The sequence below is a fragment of the Arachis hypogaea genome, chromosome 20 (assembly GCF_003086295.3).
Source record: "Arachis hypogaea cultivar Tifrunner chromosome 20, arahy.Tifrunner.gnm2.J5K5, whole genome shotgun sequence".
NCBI classification, from domain to species: Eukaryota; Viridiplantae; Streptophyta; class Magnoliopsida; order Fabales; family Fabaceae; genus Arachis; species Arachis hypogaea.
The window spans coordinates 130506751-130524178 of NC_092055.1; the positions used below are offsets into that span (position 1 = coordinate 130506751).

Below are 17428 nucleotides of genomic sequence, written 5' to 3' on the forward strand. Positions count from 1 at the left end.
CAATTAAAACAGTGATTTGAGTGGGCATGTTGCTGAAAATGATTAAAGGTATGATGCTGATAGAGACTAGAAGATTTGAATTTTCTGGTATTTAAGAATGGTGCATCTCTTTTGAAAGATTCATCTCTAACATTTGTACCTCCTCTTTGCAAAAAATCTTAAACCAGAATTTCTTGACACAAATGGGTTTCTAGAACGTGAGACTCTTTTGTGAAAGAAAGATTTTTTAAAACGGCCTCATTGTTAGAGATGTAACTCAGACCAGAGTTATTTGAGGCAAGTTCAAATTTTAAATAAGATGCATTTTTATCATTCATTGAGCAAGCCCATTCTATTACTCCAAGTCTTGATCTAAAATGAAAAAAGGCTGAACCAAGAAAAAGAAAACAAGCCACATGTTTTGTGTAAGAAATAAAAAGAAACAAGTTGGCCCAAGGAACAAATGTCTAAAGCCCAAGTGATGAAAGCCCAATTTGATTACTAAACAAATTCAGCCCTGTACCATATTAATTCAAAATTAGTGGCTGATCATTAAAAGGAAGAAAATCAAAAAGTCCCACTTTGCAAAAGCCACACATGTTACTTCATTTCTTGGGTACTGGAACTTGGAGTTCAATTGAGTTTAATTTTATTAAAAGCATGCTTCGGTTACTACATTTCTTGGTAACTGCAACTCCAAATTCAATTGAGTTTAATTCACATTGAAAGTTTCCTTCAAAAATTTTCTCTCTCTTATCTCTCCTCTCTCTTGCTTTCGGTCACATCTATCATTAGAGAAGAAGAAAGAAGATTGAAGAAGTTATCAGAAGCCTATAAAAAAGGCTATGAAGTAAAAAGGTTATTGAAAATATTTTTCAGAGGTGAAGATCTGAAGAAAACAAAAGCAAGATTTTTGCCATTGAAAGCATGATTTGAAGAAGGGCTTCAAGATTTTCTTTACCAAAAATAGAAATAATCCGCCTCTATCAGGAAGAAGATCTCAGTTGCAAAAGTTCATTTTCATTTTTGTTCATCAAAGAAAGAAGATAGCCTCCAGAGCTACGCATATGAAAAAGCAAAACTGGAAGGCAAGAAGTTGTCTTGGGTCAGAAGCTCATCAAGGGTCTGAATCCTTTCTTGGAGTCAAAGACAAGATCAAGGGTTCAGATTGAAGAGGCTTGATGAAAAGGGTTGAGAGAGGTACATGCATGTTGGTTTTCGATTTTTCCTCTCTCTTCTCTTTGTCCGAACCGCTACTTCTTTTGGTTGGAGAAGAAGTTGCTTGGTTGAACCGGTTTCAACCTTGGAAGCTTCCCCTTCTGTAATAAGGGTGAACGGCCAAGGATTGAAGCAAGCGAGTGAGAGCACAAGTTTGGGTTCCCATAGCTCTTTGAGCTGTTGATTCTTCTCCTTCATGACTTTCATTAATATTTCTTTTTCTCAGTTTAGTCTGTCTGTGTTTCATTGGTAAAAAGTAAAATATGAGGTTTTGTAAGAAAAAGCCAATGAGTGGAAAAAGACAGAGAGTTAAAGAAAAACCTATAGTTATCTCAGAAATTCTTTGTATGTATTTCTGTTTTGTTGTCATGATCTTGAGGGGATTCCCTTGCAAGTTGGGTTAGTACTTTGCGGTTGAAAGTTAGGTTTGAGTCCTAGTCAAGTTCAGGTTAGGTTAGAATCTGGACTTGTTCCCTTACAAGTTGGGTGAGCATTTTGCTGTTGAAAGTTAGGGTGAATCCTAGTCAAGTTCAGGTTGGGTTAGAATCTTGACTTGTCCCAGATAGGATTGGGTAGATTCTAGGGAGAACTGGTGTTTGTAATCTTGAAAAAGAGATAGTGAAATTTCATCATTGTTTGGAGACTGGATGTAGGCCACATTGCACCTAGTGGCTGAACCAGGATATATCTTGTGTCAATTCTTCTTCTCTACTCCTTTCTCTGTTTTTGTTAATCAGGAGACGAAAACAAAAGTGTCTCTCAACTCGGCAGGAGACAAAACAAAAGTGTCTCTCAACACAGCACGAGACAAAAGTAGAAAAATTTCCTGAAGTTCATTCGAAAACTCAGAAATTAATATTCAGCAAAAAGGGGCTAAGATTCAACCCTCCCCCTTCTTTTAGCCACTGATTACCATCAACAAATTTTAGGGTCAAACTTTAACAACTGCTAGTTTATATTTGTCTAATTCTATCTTTACCTACGATCAACTTTATGTTGCTCTTTCAAGGATAACATCAAAATCTAAGTTAAGAGTATTAATTGAGAATAATTCTTTCAGATTTAAAAGTACAACCATCAACATGGTTTATAGAATTTTTTTTTAAAATGTTTGTTGACTATGTAAGATTTTAAATTCTATTTAACAACATGTATTTTTTAAACACTTATGTTCTACGAAAGTTGTTAATTTTTTGTATGAACTGTTTTATGTAAAGATACAAAATTTTTTCTTCTGAATTGTTCTGTTAAAAAAAGTCATTATATGATTATACTATAACGTGTTTATTACAATTAAGCGCCACTTTAAGTGTGTGTTTGGATTTATGTTGGTGATATTGGAGTTTGAATAAAAGTAATTTTGTAGAATTAATTTTGGATAAAAGTGAATTTATACCAATATAATTTATGTTTGGCAATTTTATATTAAAATTAATTTTGATAAAATAAATATTATTTGGATAATATTAGTTAAAATTATTTCTGGATAAATAATTAATTAATTACTAAAAAAATATAATATTAAATTATAATATTATTTTTTTAAGTATATTTAATCTTTTTTTATACTACTTCTAATATTTTTTTATATAATATTTTTTATAGCACTCTATTTTAGTATATTATAATTTTTTATTATTATAATAAAAATTAATATTTATTTATGAAATTAAAAATAACATATGAAAATGACAACTTTTTAAGTATTTTTTCTTATAATAAAAATTAATATTTATTTATTAAATTAAAAATAACATATAAAATAACACATTTTAGTACTTTTTCAAGTATTTTTAATAATTATATTTTTATTATTATTTTAGATTCTAACTTTTTATTAGTTATATTTTTATTATTATTTATTATTAATTTTTTATTTAATTTATCATTTCTAATAAGAACAATAATATATATTATAAAAAATTAGAATAATAAACAATACACACAAATTAGAATAATTATTTTAATACTCTTAGTATTTTTTTATTTAGTATTATTTTAAATGATAAAATTTATTACTTATGACTCTATTATTATATATGATCAATCTTTTATTTATTTTGTCTTTTTTAATAAAATCAATAATTCATATTATAATAAAAATACAATAAAAAATTTAATAAAATAAATTAAAATATGAAAAAAAAGTATTAAAAGTGATAAAAAAAATTATGAAGAAAACCAATAATGACCAACAATAAACTTAAACGTACGTTGAGTGAACACAGAAACTATAATTTTTTGCTTCAAGTGAACGGGATTTTTGGAATGCAAAATCACTTCTGCGTTCAGAGAATAAAAGTTGCCAAACATTAAAAAATAATGTTCAATAAAATTAAACGCACTTCTATCCTCTCCAACGTGGTTGCCAAACACACCCTAAATCTTAACCTATATGCTCTTTCAATGTTAAAAAAAGGTAATGATATAAATATTTTTTGTTATCGATCCAATTTATTATAAAACATTCATACCTATGTTCTTACTTCTTAACATAAAAACACTTTAATAATAAATGGTTTTCATTAAATTTACCATGGTCCATGGGCACTTCACTAGTTTATTTTTAAAATAGACATTTTAGTTATTTTTATTGATTTTGTTATATAAAATTTCTTTTGGATGAAGTATCAATAAATTAGAATGACACTATTAATGTCTTATAAATTATAAATTTAATTTTAATATACTATCAGTATAAAGTAATTTTCGATCTACATCTAATTATAAAATGTCATATAACAAAATAATAAAAAATATCCTACAATCAAGTAATGTATCCAACCAAGTCCAACCAAATTATATAACCATTTTTTAAATTTATGCACACTTCTTTTTTTTATTCTTTCGTACGTTGCTGGTTTTTCTTTTTCTCCTTCTTTTTTTTCTCGTATTTCTCTTTCGTCATCGCTGTTGTTGACACCATCATCGCCGCTGCCACTGCCACCTCCTTTTCTTTCTCCTTATTCTTTTTTGTTTGAATTTCTTCTTCTTCTTCCTTTTCTTTCTCCCCCGTCATCATCATTATCATTATCATTAGAGAATAAAACAAAAAAAAAATTATGAAAAAATAAAATACAAAAATAAAATAAAGAAGAAAAAATGAAAAAGAAGAAGCAACAACAGAAGATAAGGAAGAGGAAGAGAAAGTTTTAAATTATATAAAATTTATCTAAAAAATAACACTGAAATTTCTTAACAATAATATATAGATATCTTAGTTTTGACACCGAAATTTCGATGTCACTTTAAACAAATTTCGGTGTTATTTTTGTTTCTAACAAGAATTCAATCTAATAAATGTGAATCTACATTCATTCAACTAAATAAGATTGTAATACATGTTCATTCAAGTTTAATATGAGAAACAATACTCCTGAAAAAAGATGTAAGAACAAAAGAAAAGAAAGAAAGAAAGAAAGAAAGAAAGAGGAATAAGAAGCAAAATAAATGCAGCAATAAAGAAAATATTTCTATGTTTTGTAATAAAATTTCGATGTTAAAACTATAAAATTTCAGTGCTATTTTTTTTAGGCAAGAATCCAATCCAATAAGTGTAACTTAAAATTTCTATATTACGGTAAAAAAATTTTGATGTTATTTTCTAATAAATTCTGCATAATTCAAAACTCCTCTTCTTTTTTTTTTTGTTTCAACTTCTCATAATTCTTTTATTTTACCCTCGTAACAAGAATAAAAATAAGAAAAAGAGAAAAAATTAAACAATAAAAAGAGAAAAAAATCAAACAATAAAAAAAAATATACATAATGCTGCAAAAATAACCAAAAAGAGGAGAAAAAAATATATAACAATAGCAAAGTAATAAGGCTGTATTTGTTTACCGGCACGAGACACTAAGACCGGACATAGATATATAAAATCGTGTTTGACAGATGAGACATGGACAAAAATATTGTGTCTAGAGAGACGTATTTTGTATCCATCCTAACAGGAATGACACAGAGACACTAACAAGAGATACAACTTATTTTTTTTCATTATATTTATTAATTTTTATAATTGTATATTTTTATTAATATATTTTTTTAAATTTTTTGAATGAAAAAAATAAAAATAAATTAAACTTTTATAATTTGTTATAGTTTATTACCAAACAAAATATAAGAATATTAATTTTTGTATTTTTGTTCTTTGTATTATTTTATCTTATCGTGTTTTCAAAACTAAACGTAGTCTAAAAGAATGACGACAAAAAAATATGTGAAAAAGAAGAAAAAACACAAATAAAAAGAAGAATAAAAAAAATCGCAAAAAAAAAACGGCAACATATAAAAAAATAGCATGTTTACATGCGGTAATATTAATAATGAAACTAGTTTTTATTATATTTGGAGTAAACTACCATTTGTACCCATGGAAGTTGAAAACGCTGACAAATCTAACCACAAGAGACGGAAACTACCAAATGTATCCATCAATCATGATTTCCGTGTGCGAAACTAACCAATCCGTATTCCGGCATTGACTCCGTCAGTAACATTCCCTACGTGGCATTTCACGGCGTGACATGGCTTAGGGGGCTGCACACGTGGATATTATAATTACATTTAGTTAAAAAAAGATTTGAGTTTTGAATTTTTTTTTTGAAAAAGAAAGGGTTAATAGAAATGAACAGTTAGCAAAGGTTTTCCATCTTCGCGCGTTCCTGAAAACAAAGGGTAGAGACCTAGGAAGAAACTGTTCATCTTCACCACTCATAGAAAACCTCACAGGCCGACGATAATCTCCGTATTGAGGAGAGGGTGCTTGCTGGTGGGGATCGTTTCAGCGGGTGGAGTTGCGTGGTGTCATCCATAGGTAAGTAGTAACCGTTCATCTCTATGTCATGGTTTTCTTGTTTTCGATGCATGGTTGTGCAAACTGGGTTTTCATTAGGGTGTGCTTGTAGTTGCTATGAATTGGTTGTTAATTAGGGTTTGTCTGTTTGCAGATGGCAACTATCCACATTACGTTAGTCATTAGTCACAGAGGAAAATTTGAAAAGGGTGATGATGGCAGACTGGCTTACGTTGGGGGTGAGAAAACAGAGATTGAACGAGTGAATGTGGATACCCTAAATAGGTTCTTCGTGAATGACTTAGTAAAGGATATAGGGTACACTGATGTGTGCGAGCTTTACTGGCTTCAACCTGGGATGGAGTTGGATGGTGGGTTGAGGTTGCTTAGACGTGACATGGATGTCGTGGCTATGTACGAAGCAGCGATTGCGAATGGGAGGAGAATTGAGGTGTTCACTGAGCATCCAGTTAATCTCCCTGAGTTTGCAGAAGAAACCAATGAACCTGAATCGGAGCGTCAGAATTTAAATGTTACGAAAACCCAAGCCAAGCACAGAACCAAAGTATGTGTTAGGAGACCCCCAACCCCAAAGAAGAAGCACAAGAGAGTGGTGAAGAGTAAGGATCAAACCAGAGGAAGACCTGGACCGGATACCCAAACAAAGGATGATGCGGTGGACAAAGATGTTCATCCTACCACAACAAACACACAACAACCAAAAGTTGGCAGTGAGGAACCAACTCTCCCCACACACTCACCAAAGGTAACCTTTGAAGAGCCACCAAGGATCATTCAGTCCCCAGATGCACCCACCGAACCCAATTTGCCTCCACATGAGCCATTGGACAAGACTCCTCCAGAGACTCAACAACCACATGTGTCAGTTGGAAGTGAAGAAATAGGGCACCCAAATCCAGTTTCTGCGGAGTCAGTGGCACCCACAGTTGATAGAGGGCCTGCGGATTCTAATGAGGTTTTCACACAATATATTCCACAACCTTGCAACGAACCAGAGTCTCAGGAGCAGAGCTTTCAACCTGAGAATGAAACGCCTTGCGAAGGTTCTCAACCTAGCAGTTCACAGCCTGAACCGTCTACAAACCCAGATGTGGGTGGTGGTAGTTGACAAACCCCAATTTGACGGTTTGTTTTGTATTGATTTTTGGGGATTTTATCACCTTTTACCCATATTTATTCAAGAAATAGCATGGTTTTGTATATTCTCCTTTAATTGTGCTTGAATGTGAAAACATGCTTTTTAGGACTCAAAATAGCTAAATTTAATTCACCTTGATTCTATTAGATGCCTTGATGTGTTTGTTAAGTAATTTAAGGTTTAGGAGGCAAATATTGGATCAAGGGAATGAAGAAAGAAAGCATGAAAAGTTGGAGAACTCATGAAGAAATGGAAGAACCGGAAAGCTGTTAAGCCGACCTCTTCGCACTTAATCGACCATAACTTGAGCTACAGAGGTCCAAATGATGCGGTTCCAGTTGGGTTGGAAAGCTAACATCCGGGGCTTCGAAACGATATAAGATTTGCCATAGTTGCTACACGTATGGTGGCGCGCACGCGCAAAGTACGCGCACGCGCCGTTGCTGCCCACCTAGTTCACTTAAAGCAAAACGTGGCCAACGAATTCTAAAGCCTTGTGGGCCCAATCCAACTCATTTCTGATGCTATTTAACCCAAGGAGTGAAGAGGGAAACATGTGTTAGTTACCAATTAGTTTAGTTTAGCTTTGTAATTAGTTTCTAGAGAGAGAAGCTCTCACTTCTCTCTAGAATTAGGATTAGGTTTAGTTCTTAGATCTAGATTTTAATTCATCTTCTTCTTCTCAATTCCTTGTTGTTACATTCATTCTTCTTCCATCCTTTTGTTGTAATTTCTTTTATGTTGTTCTTGCATTTTGTTGTAGATCTACTTTTGTTCCTCCCTTTCTCTTTCAATTCAATTCAAGGTAAATCATAATAATTGTGTTCATTTGATTTGTTGTTGTTTAATTCCTTGCAAATTGAGTAGTGTAGATTTACTTTTCTTGCAATCTTACTATGCTTTCCTTTTATGCCTTCCAAGTGTTTGATGAAATGCTTGGTTGGATTTTAGAGTAGAATTTTATGTTCTTGGCTTGGAAAGGTAACTTAGGAACTCTTGAGTTACTAATGTCCAAGTAATTGATGATTGGGATTCATTGACTCTAGTTCTCACTAATTGAATTAGTGGAGAGTTAGGACTTATGGACTAGGATTGATATAGCTCATTTGACTTTCCTTTACTACTAGTTAGAGGATGATTTAATGAGATTAATCCTTGCCAATTCTCATATTGTGGTTAGTGATTAGGATAGAGATCTTTGACCACCAACCCTTGCCAAGACCTTTTTAGCCATTAGTTTACTTTCTTACCATTTATCTTTCATGCTTCATATCAAAACCCCAAATATAACTCACAACCGATAACAAGACACTCCATTACAATTCCTAGGGAGAACGACCCGAGGTTTGAATACTTCGGTTTATAAATTTTAGGGGTTTGTTTTAGTGACAAACAACTTTTTGTATGAAAGGATTAGTGATTGGTTTAGAAACTATACTTGCAACGAGATTTCATTTGTGAAATTCTAAACCGTCAAAAATCCAATCATCAGTAGTCCAAAGAAGCGGAAGAGACGATCAACAGTCAGGCCTCCTCCATCAGGACAGACCTTCATACCTAACCAGGATCCAAACAAGCATCCCTCAATCTTTATACCTGTGGAGGGTGAAGATATGGCTGAGCCAAGTGCAGGGATGCATTGTTACGAGTCTGAAGAGCTGGATTCTGTTGCAAGTGATGATGAAGACAGTCAGCAAGCAGCATTTCCTCAAGCTAATCCCGATGCTCTAGTGCGGGACGTAAGGCTGGAGGTTGGGATGGAATTTGAGAATCTAGAGCAGTTCAAAAAGGCAGTTAGGAAGTTCAACATCAACCTAGGGCGCAGCATATTCTTTCCTAGAGTTGATTCAACTAGGTGCAAAGCCATATGTTATGAGGAGGATTGCCCATGGCAGATATATTGTGCAAAACGGTCATTTCCATTAAGCTTCCAGGTGAAGAACTTTGTCAACAAACATACCTGCAGCAGAGTTAGTAAGAACAAATCTGCGGATGGTAAATGGGTTGTAGAAGAGCTTGAGGACAAGATCCGTGACCATCCAGACATGAGTCAAAGGCAGGTACAGGACTTTTTCAAGAAGGAGTTTGATGTGATTGTGAATGAGAGGAAGATATACCGTGCAATGGTGAAGGCGAAAGAACTAATAGAAGGATCGGAGATAGCTCAGTATGCACTTCTTCGGGATTATGCTAATGAGATAATAAGGACCAACCCTGGCTCAACCGTGAGGATTAGCACTGATTATGTCGAAGGGACTGGGTATAAATTCAAACAGATTTACATATGCTTGCAAGGTTGTAAGAAGGGCTTTACCAATGGCTGTAGGCCCTTTATCGGGTTAGATGGTACCTTTCTCAAGGGATACTACCCTGGGCAATTGTTGACTGTGATCGGTCACGATGCCAATAACCATATATACCCTATAGCCTATGCTGTGGTGGAGTGCGAATGCAAGGATAGTTGGAAGTGGTTTCTTGAACTTCTCCAAGAAGACTTAGGAGACGCAGCAATCAACGGAATCAACTTTATGTCAGATATGCAGAAGGTAATGCTATCAATTCTTATTGTTCCTGTATGTCTTTATAATTACTAGTTTACATTATCTCTCAAAATGCTACTACTGTCATACCATGAATGGAATTTCATTGGGGGATAACATTTTTGTTGCTTTACTTCTCCCCACTAGGGCCTCATCCCTGCTATGCGTGAAGTAAACCCAGGAGCTCATCATAGATACTGTGCTATGCACATATGGCAGAACTTCAGAAAACAGTGGGGTGATACAGAGTTGAAGCTGGCAATGTGGAGGTGTGCCAAGGCCACAACCACCCAAGAATTCAAAGCTGTTTTGGATCGGATCAGACGGGTTAATCCACATGCTTGGGAGTATCTGAACAGGATCCCTCCAAGTCAATGGAGTAGGTCTGGATTTAGCGAATACCCAAAGTCGGACAATTATACAAACAACAATTGTGAATCCTTCAATTCTAGAATCAAGAAGATGAGAGGGAAGCCTATTATAACTATGCTGGAAGAAATAAGGGTTTACATGATGAGCATAATTGCTAGAAATAAGAAGGCATTGGTGGGATATAACGGAGTCATTGCTCCGGTGCAGCAGAGTAGGCTGGAAAAAGAAAAAAGGGAGAGCAATAAGTGGCGGCCGTTCCCCACTGGTGATGATCCTGGAAATGTGTATGAGGTTCAGTGCTTGCCACATAAGGTTATGGTGGACATAGGAAAGAGGACTTGCAGTTGCAGATTCTGGCAACTGACTGGCTTGCCATGCAGGCATGCATGTGCTGCCCTTGCATACCAGAATAGGCGACCAGAGGAGCATGCACACAACTGGCTTTCCATGGGGGCATATAACAGCACCTACCAGTTCGTCATCCAACCTGTCCCAAGTCAAGAATACTGGGAGCATGTTGATCTACCCCCTGTACTGCCACCAGTATACAAGAAGCAGATTGGGAGGCCAAAGTCGAAGAGAGACAAAAAGAATGACGCCCCAAAGACACCCACCCCAGATCCACATAGGGCCCCCAGAAAGTATGGCCCCATCACCTGCAAGTACTGCCTAAAGGTAAATTTTACTTCATATGTTACATTACTTATGAATACATGCTCCATGTTTTGCCTCATGCCATATGTTACTGCAGACTGGACATAACAGTCGCAGCTGCCCCAAGAAAAAAGAGGCAATGGCTGGGAGTGCTGGGGGACAAACTTCAAGTCAACAGCCAGCCGCTGAGGATGACGAAGAGGAGGCGGCAAGACTGGAGGAAATGTTCTGGGAGGAAACTCTTGAAGCTGTTGAAGCAGCTGAAGCAGCAGCAACTCAGCCCCCGCCTGTAAGTCTATTGATTTATTTTGCTATCCCATTATACAAGTTACAATTTATATGTCATTATGTCACTCATACGTTTCTATCTGAACAGGAGACTACCCCAGTTAGGCCACCCATTGCAAAAAGGCCACCAAAGAAGAGGAAGAATGTGAGGAGACCGCCACCAACTACCCAGCAACCACGACCTCCTCCACCTATTGTCAGCCCAACAAGACCAACTACTACTAGTCCACCACCCCCAGCCTCTGATGTGCCACCCACCGTGACACCTCAAACTATGCAAGCTGCCTCCCAGGGAATTACATCAAGGTTCATGGAGTTCATGCCAACTCCCACAGTTCGAGTATCAACCTCAAGGAGGTGGCCGCAGCCAGCCTTCCGTCCACCAGCCAAAAGGGGGTCAACAACTGCACACTTGAAGGAGGGGTCGAGCGGAAGCAGCAACTCCACTCCAATTCCGTGAAGCAATAGTTTTATAAGTTATGTTTTTTGTGTAATCCTATTGGAAGTTTATCGCACAATTGTTGGACATGTCACACACTATGCCTTATTTTCTTTACGTTTTGATAACTATTAGCAGTATCTTGCACATTTGTGTAAGCCAGTTACTACATACTTATCAGGATATTATGCATGTCTTTGATGTTATTTTGGACCAGAAAGCAAACAACAATTGCATTTAGTACCAGCTAATTTTTGCATCTTACATAACTTATAAGGCTACATCTGACTTTAATTGAAAAACCATTGTGTACAAATGACATTTTTTGAATCGATCGTGGGTAGATTTGTCATGATCTTACACTAAGAACTAATAAGGATCAAACCCTCCTAATAATCAGATACACAGTGCAGACAGCATTACAAACAACTGCCATTGATATCATCATCAGCCAGAACCTAATTTTGCTAAACTCAGCTTCGACGCTCCCTACTCTGGTGAGCATCTTCACTTGAGCCTCAGCCTCATCAACATTTTCCTGCACCCTTCTTTCCGACAGTGCTCTCCTCAAACCCTCACCCTCCCACTGCCCTTCGATTTCGTCTAGCCATGCAAAGAAGTTGCAGTCCGAGTTCTATCCATGGCAAAAAACTAAAATCAGATGCACATTCAACTCCCACAGAATAGGGTGTACAACGGGTTACCTTCCAATTGGGACAACGGACGAACTACCTCCCAGGATTCATCGCCGTCCCAGACTGTAACAGCGTCACCCCCAACCCACAGAAACATCTGCCATTGAACTTCCTGTCCTGCGCCCGTTTTGAAATTGATCTTCCAGAGACACTACCGCTGCCATTCGAAGGTGGAGTGAAGAGTCTTCGCCTCGACATTGGTATTATTTCGAAGATTACTGAGAATCTAGGGTTCGTGCTTTGGATGAAAGAATGTTTGAATTTGGGAAATTTGGGAATTTAGGGTATATTATAACGGATGAAAGAATGTTTGAATTTGGGAAATTTGGGAATTTAGGGTATACTATAACGGTCAGACATGTCAGCAATCCACGTGTGCAGCCTCCTAAGCCATGTCACGCCGTGAAATGCCACGTAGGGAGTGTTACTGACGGAGTCAACGCCGGAATACGGATTGGTTAGTTTCGCACACAGAAATCATGATTGATGGATACATTTGGTAGTTTCCGTCTCTTGTGGGTAGATTTGTCAGCGTTTTCAACTTCCATGGGTACAAATGGTAGTTTACTCTTATATTTGAACCAATTTGTTTAATTTTAATTACCAAAAAAATTTAAATATATGACATTACAAAAAAAAATTGTCTTTTAACATTAATCTCGTGAATAATTATTTAAAATAATAAACGTGATTGTATTTTAGGACATGAGAAAATTAAACTAAAAAATGAAATGAAAAGCTATAAACTTCAACTACCCCCAACGCCAAACACAAATACTAACCCCAACAGCAACAGCACAGCAGCCGCAAGTACAACCACGCGCCACCCTTCAGCGTCCTCTATCTCCTTTATCAACCGCCGTCGGCACCCTCCGTCCATACACCATAGCCTTACAGATAAATCCTCAGAGACGAAACCAAACAAATTTTGAAAAAGAAAAAAGGAGTAAAGAGATGGAAGTGAAAGCAAAAATCGCTCCTTCGATGCTGTCCTCTGACTTCGCCAATTTGGCCTCTGAGACTCAACGGATGCTCAATTCCGGCGCCGATTGGCTCCACATGGACATCATGGTATTGTTTCATACTCTTTCTGACTCAATTCAACTTTTAGTCAGTAACTTGCTGCGTGTCATTTTTAACCTTAGCTTAAAAATTCGATTGCTTCTGAAACAATGCGCAAGATCCACGCTATGATTGGCTGCTCTTAAAAGAACTTGTTATTGTTATTAGCCTCAGTTTGATGTATTTTATATGCCATAACTTTAGGATTTTCTAGCAATTCAATAAACATATCATATTAATGTTCTTATGGTGGATGAATACGACATGTGTATTTGTTAGTATAATTAGTCAAGAATTGATGAGATTGTGCATCTTTTGTTTCATAAGTTGATCATGATTTCTCATATTTCTCATTTTTATTCGTTTGCAGGACGGGTAAGGTGTCTTTGTTTTTCTTATGCTGCTATCTTTGTCCTGAACCAATGAACCCTGAGGTTGTTGCTACGCTGGCCTACGCCGAGTTGACTACTGGCCACTGGGGTTTTTTTCTCAATTCATTTTATTTCTGTGCTTTCCAAATCCCACCCCGCGGCGGGCAGGGTAGTTATTGACTTCTTTGTTAGTTTGTTATAGTTGATTGGTATTGTTGAGTGTCTCTACATCTGTGGAAAATAAGAAGGTTTTGATCTTTTGGAATTAAGAGCGGTTGGTAATTTTTCGTGCAAATAGTAGCTTTATTTCTAAAAACTGCAATATATGTACATGGGATGATTCGTTAGACGTAACAAGTTCGGATCATATTCTTGGTTCTCTTTTTTTTCTGGTACTCTTTCAAAAGGTACATCTTTTTTTTGCGTAGCTTTGGTCTTTGAGGTATTCATCCCAGTTCATTCAAATAAGTATTTTTTCTTAATAGTGATATTTTAGCAGTAGGGATAAGAATTATTGTTCAGTTGTGGAAGGTCATGCTGTATCTGTTCAGGTTGTTTATTGACTGGATTATCGTCATTAAGGCTGGTCATGCTGTATCTGTTCAGGTTGTTTATTGACTGGATTATCATCATTAAGGCTTTCTTTTCACTACATAGGAACTAGGAAGTAGATCTTCGTTCAAGTTAAATAACAGCAATAACAGGATCCAAGCAATGTCAAGAACTCATTCTAGGTTCTGCTAGGGCTTTCAGTGCTGCATTCTCTATTCTGAATTCCCTCTAATTGTATAAGTGACATGTAGTTTGTTCATTTCATTAAACAGGCATAGAGTTAGATGCTTTGAATATTAATATTTAATAGTAGCTGCTATGATTTGAAGCATAAAATCTTATAACTTTTTTGGGTGCTAGTTCTTTTCATGATTAATTTTGTAATAATAGGAGAAATTTTATTTGTCAAATTGACTTTGTTGTTTTGGATGAATTAGAGTCAGCTCATGGTGCCTTTTTCCATTTCCCCTTCTTTTTCGATTTCATGCAGGCACTTTGTCCCGAATTTGACCATTGGTGCTCCAGTTATTGAAAGTTTGAGAAAGCACACAACGTAACTATCTTCCTTCCATACTGGTCTAAATCTTTTTTAAAGCCGAAAATTGTATTTTTCTCATAACATTATAAAGTGTGCATTTAAATCATGATTCATTAACCCTTGCAGGGCTTATTTGGACTGTCACCTGATGGTTACAAATCCTATTGATTATGTTGAGCCTCTGGGGAAAGCTGGTGCTTCTGGTTTTACATTTCATGTAGAAGCATCTAAAGGTTGGTCCTTACGCTTCCTTCTTTTGGTTATTCTTCATGGTATGCTATTTTCTTATTCACACATTTATCTATTATTTATTTACTTTTCACTTTCTTATTCATGTTTCCTACAAACAGATAACTGGCAAGAACTTATTCAAAGAATTAAGTCACTGGGCATGAGGCCTGGTGTAGCATTAAAGCCTGGGACACCTATTGGAGATGTTTATCCTCTGGTATGATCCCCCTTGGTTCTCATCTTGTCATAACTGTATGGATTTTATTATCATCATTATCTTTTTGAGATTGTCCCAAATCAGTGTTTATAAATTTAGGGAACATGCAATATATCCACTCACTTAGAAGATTTATCCTTAAAGTGTGTTCTAATAGATAATTTATTCTTAAGTATGTGTTACTTTTCCTTCTTTTTGTGCCCCTTTTTATCTTTATTCCTTTCTCAGGTTGAAGCTGAAGCCCCTGTTGAAATGGTTCTTGTGATGACTGTAGAGCCTGGATTTGGCGGACAAAAATTTATGCCAGAGATGATGGATAAGGTATGGTTACGTTTAATTTTCGTATATTATCATGTGGTGTTATTTTCTTCTAATGGTGGGAATCAGTTTTTGATTAGGTATTTTGCTTAATTTGTTTTCCCTTCTAAATTTGTAACCAGGTACGGATACTGAGGAAGAAGTATCCATCACTTGATATAGAGGTATTATCTAATCATATTTTCTTTCCTTTAACATCACATGTTGCATGCATATTCTTCGAGACTCTTTCGCTTTGATTGATTTTCACATTTTACACTCAGTTATGTTCTCACACTTCATCGAATGACTCTGGCCGTGCCAGTGAAATTATGTTTATTAGTTGTTGCTTCTGCATGTTTCCATATCTTGTATAAGTTTGTCACTGAAACTTTCCTTTCTACATTTTTCGTTAAGTGCTCACTTCTTGAGTTCATGGAGAAGTGATATTCATGAACACTAGTGATACTTTGTTTTACAATGATCAAAACATGCTCAATTTCAATTGCAGGTCGATGGTGGTTTAGGGCCTTCGACCATAGAGATGGCTGCGTCTGCCGGGGCAAACTGCATTGTCGCAGGAAGTTCGGTTTTTGGAGCCCCTGAACCAGCTGAAGTAATATCCTTACTGAGGAATTCTGTTCAGAAAGCCCAGCAAAAATGTTGATAAAGTATATAGATCCTCCAGTTGTGTTTACAGCAGAATCCACGAATTCACATACACTTATCAATCTACATAATGTGCCAACATGTTGATGACTCTAATAAAAGACCATGTGATTCATTGGTGTTAATGTCTGTATCTAGTGTACCTTTATGAATTGTGCAGGCATATATAATACTAAATCTTCAAGTTTGATTTTGATTATCTGTATTCTTACATTATCCCGTGTATAATTGTGGGATTTTGTAAGCTACTACGCAAGGGTTATGTTTTGGGATTTCAAAAAAGGTTTTATAAAACAGGTATCGGCAAAAATTACCCACTACTGGGACGAAAACAAAGATCTGCGAAGTTTTTACGAGAATGAAGACCTGTCCCTACGAATAAATTGGGATGGAGGTGGGGAAAGAAATCCTCACCCTTCGATGCTTCGTTAAATCCCAATGACATGAAATTATAATATAATTAGTATTTTTAGTTGTTACGGGAATAATATAATTTTTTTAAAATTACGGTCTACTTTGTTTTGACAATATAAATTATGCATAATATAAAAGATTTATAAAATAAAATTATTTTTACAAAAAAAATTGTAAGTTGACAAAAGTTTCTAACTAAGAAGACCAAGGTCTTTGTAGATAAAAAATCAAATAATAAAATTTTTAATTATTATTTTTATATAAAAAGTCTAATTTTTTATTAATAATTAATTTTAACATTCGTTATTTAAAATTTAAAATAATTTAACGTATATACTTTTACATTTAATTAGACGTTAAGTCTGTTGCACAAATAGAAATAATTAATTTTTATACTTGTTATTTAAAAATAATATTTTTTCTCTCTATGTATATAAAAATATAATTAGATATTAGCATAAAAAATTATATTGACAGTTATAAAATTAATTCAAAATTAATATTTTTTAAACACTTGAATCTTGATTCTAACTTTTAATTATAACATTAGTATTCTCTCCAAATTATATGTAATAAATATTTGAAAAAAATAAATAAAAATATAAATTAAAAAGATAAGCGGTGAAAATTTAAAACTAAATAAAAAATAAAAAAATATGTATATAATAATATTATTTTTTATTTGAATTATATTATTTTATTAATTTTGTTTTCTGTAGAATAGAAAGGTATAAAAAATAGAGAATGAGAAAAAAAGAGAAAAAGATAAAGATGAAGAATAAGAGTGATAGTTTGTTAATTTTAGAAGAAAAATTTTATTTTAATTATAATAAAAAAATATCGGATGATATATTTTGATTTGTCAAATTACTAATATAAAATATAAATTATATATAGAGTGAAAATGGTAGAGAGAAATAGAAAAATAGAGAGAG

General features: G+C 34.9%; 2 protein-coding genes across 3 annotated transcripts; both read left to right on the plus strand.

Moving 5' to 3' along the window:
- The first annotated feature begins 8767 nt into the window (after window positions 1-8767).
- On the plus strand, window positions 8768-11468 carry LOC112786371 (uncharacterized). The gene is made up of 4 exons (XM_025829759.1): window positions 8768-9727; window positions 9842-10741; window positions 10818-11009; window positions 11097-11468. Exons 1-4 carry the CDS (start codon window positions 8768-8770, stop codon window positions 11466-11468), a joined length of 2424 nt encoding a protein of 807 aa, XP_025685544.1.
- Window positions 11469-12891: 1423 nt separating this feature from the next.
- LOC112783638 (ribulose-phosphate 3-epimerase, cytoplasmic isoform) lies at window positions 12892-16278 on the plus strand. Of its 2 annotated transcripts, XM_025826671.2 has the most exons (8): window positions 12892-13213; window positions 13575-13579; window positions 14618-14680; window positions 14792-14898; window positions 15016-15113; window positions 15342-15434; window positions 15554-15595; window positions 15922-16278. In XM_025826671.2, the coding sequence occupies exons 1-8, from the start codon at window positions 13097-13099 to the stop codon at window positions 16075-16077; spliced, it is 681 nt and encodes a 226-aa protein (XP_025682456.1). In that variant the 5' UTR covers window positions 12892-13096; the 3' UTR covers window positions 16078-16278. The 2 variants fall into 2 exon arrangements, with proteins under 2 accessions (XP_025682456.1, XP_072085952.1); XM_072229851.1 differs by lacking the exon at window positions 12892-13213 and having other exon boundaries at window positions 13575-13849.
- The last annotated feature ends 1150 nt before the right edge of the window (window positions 16279-17428 follow it).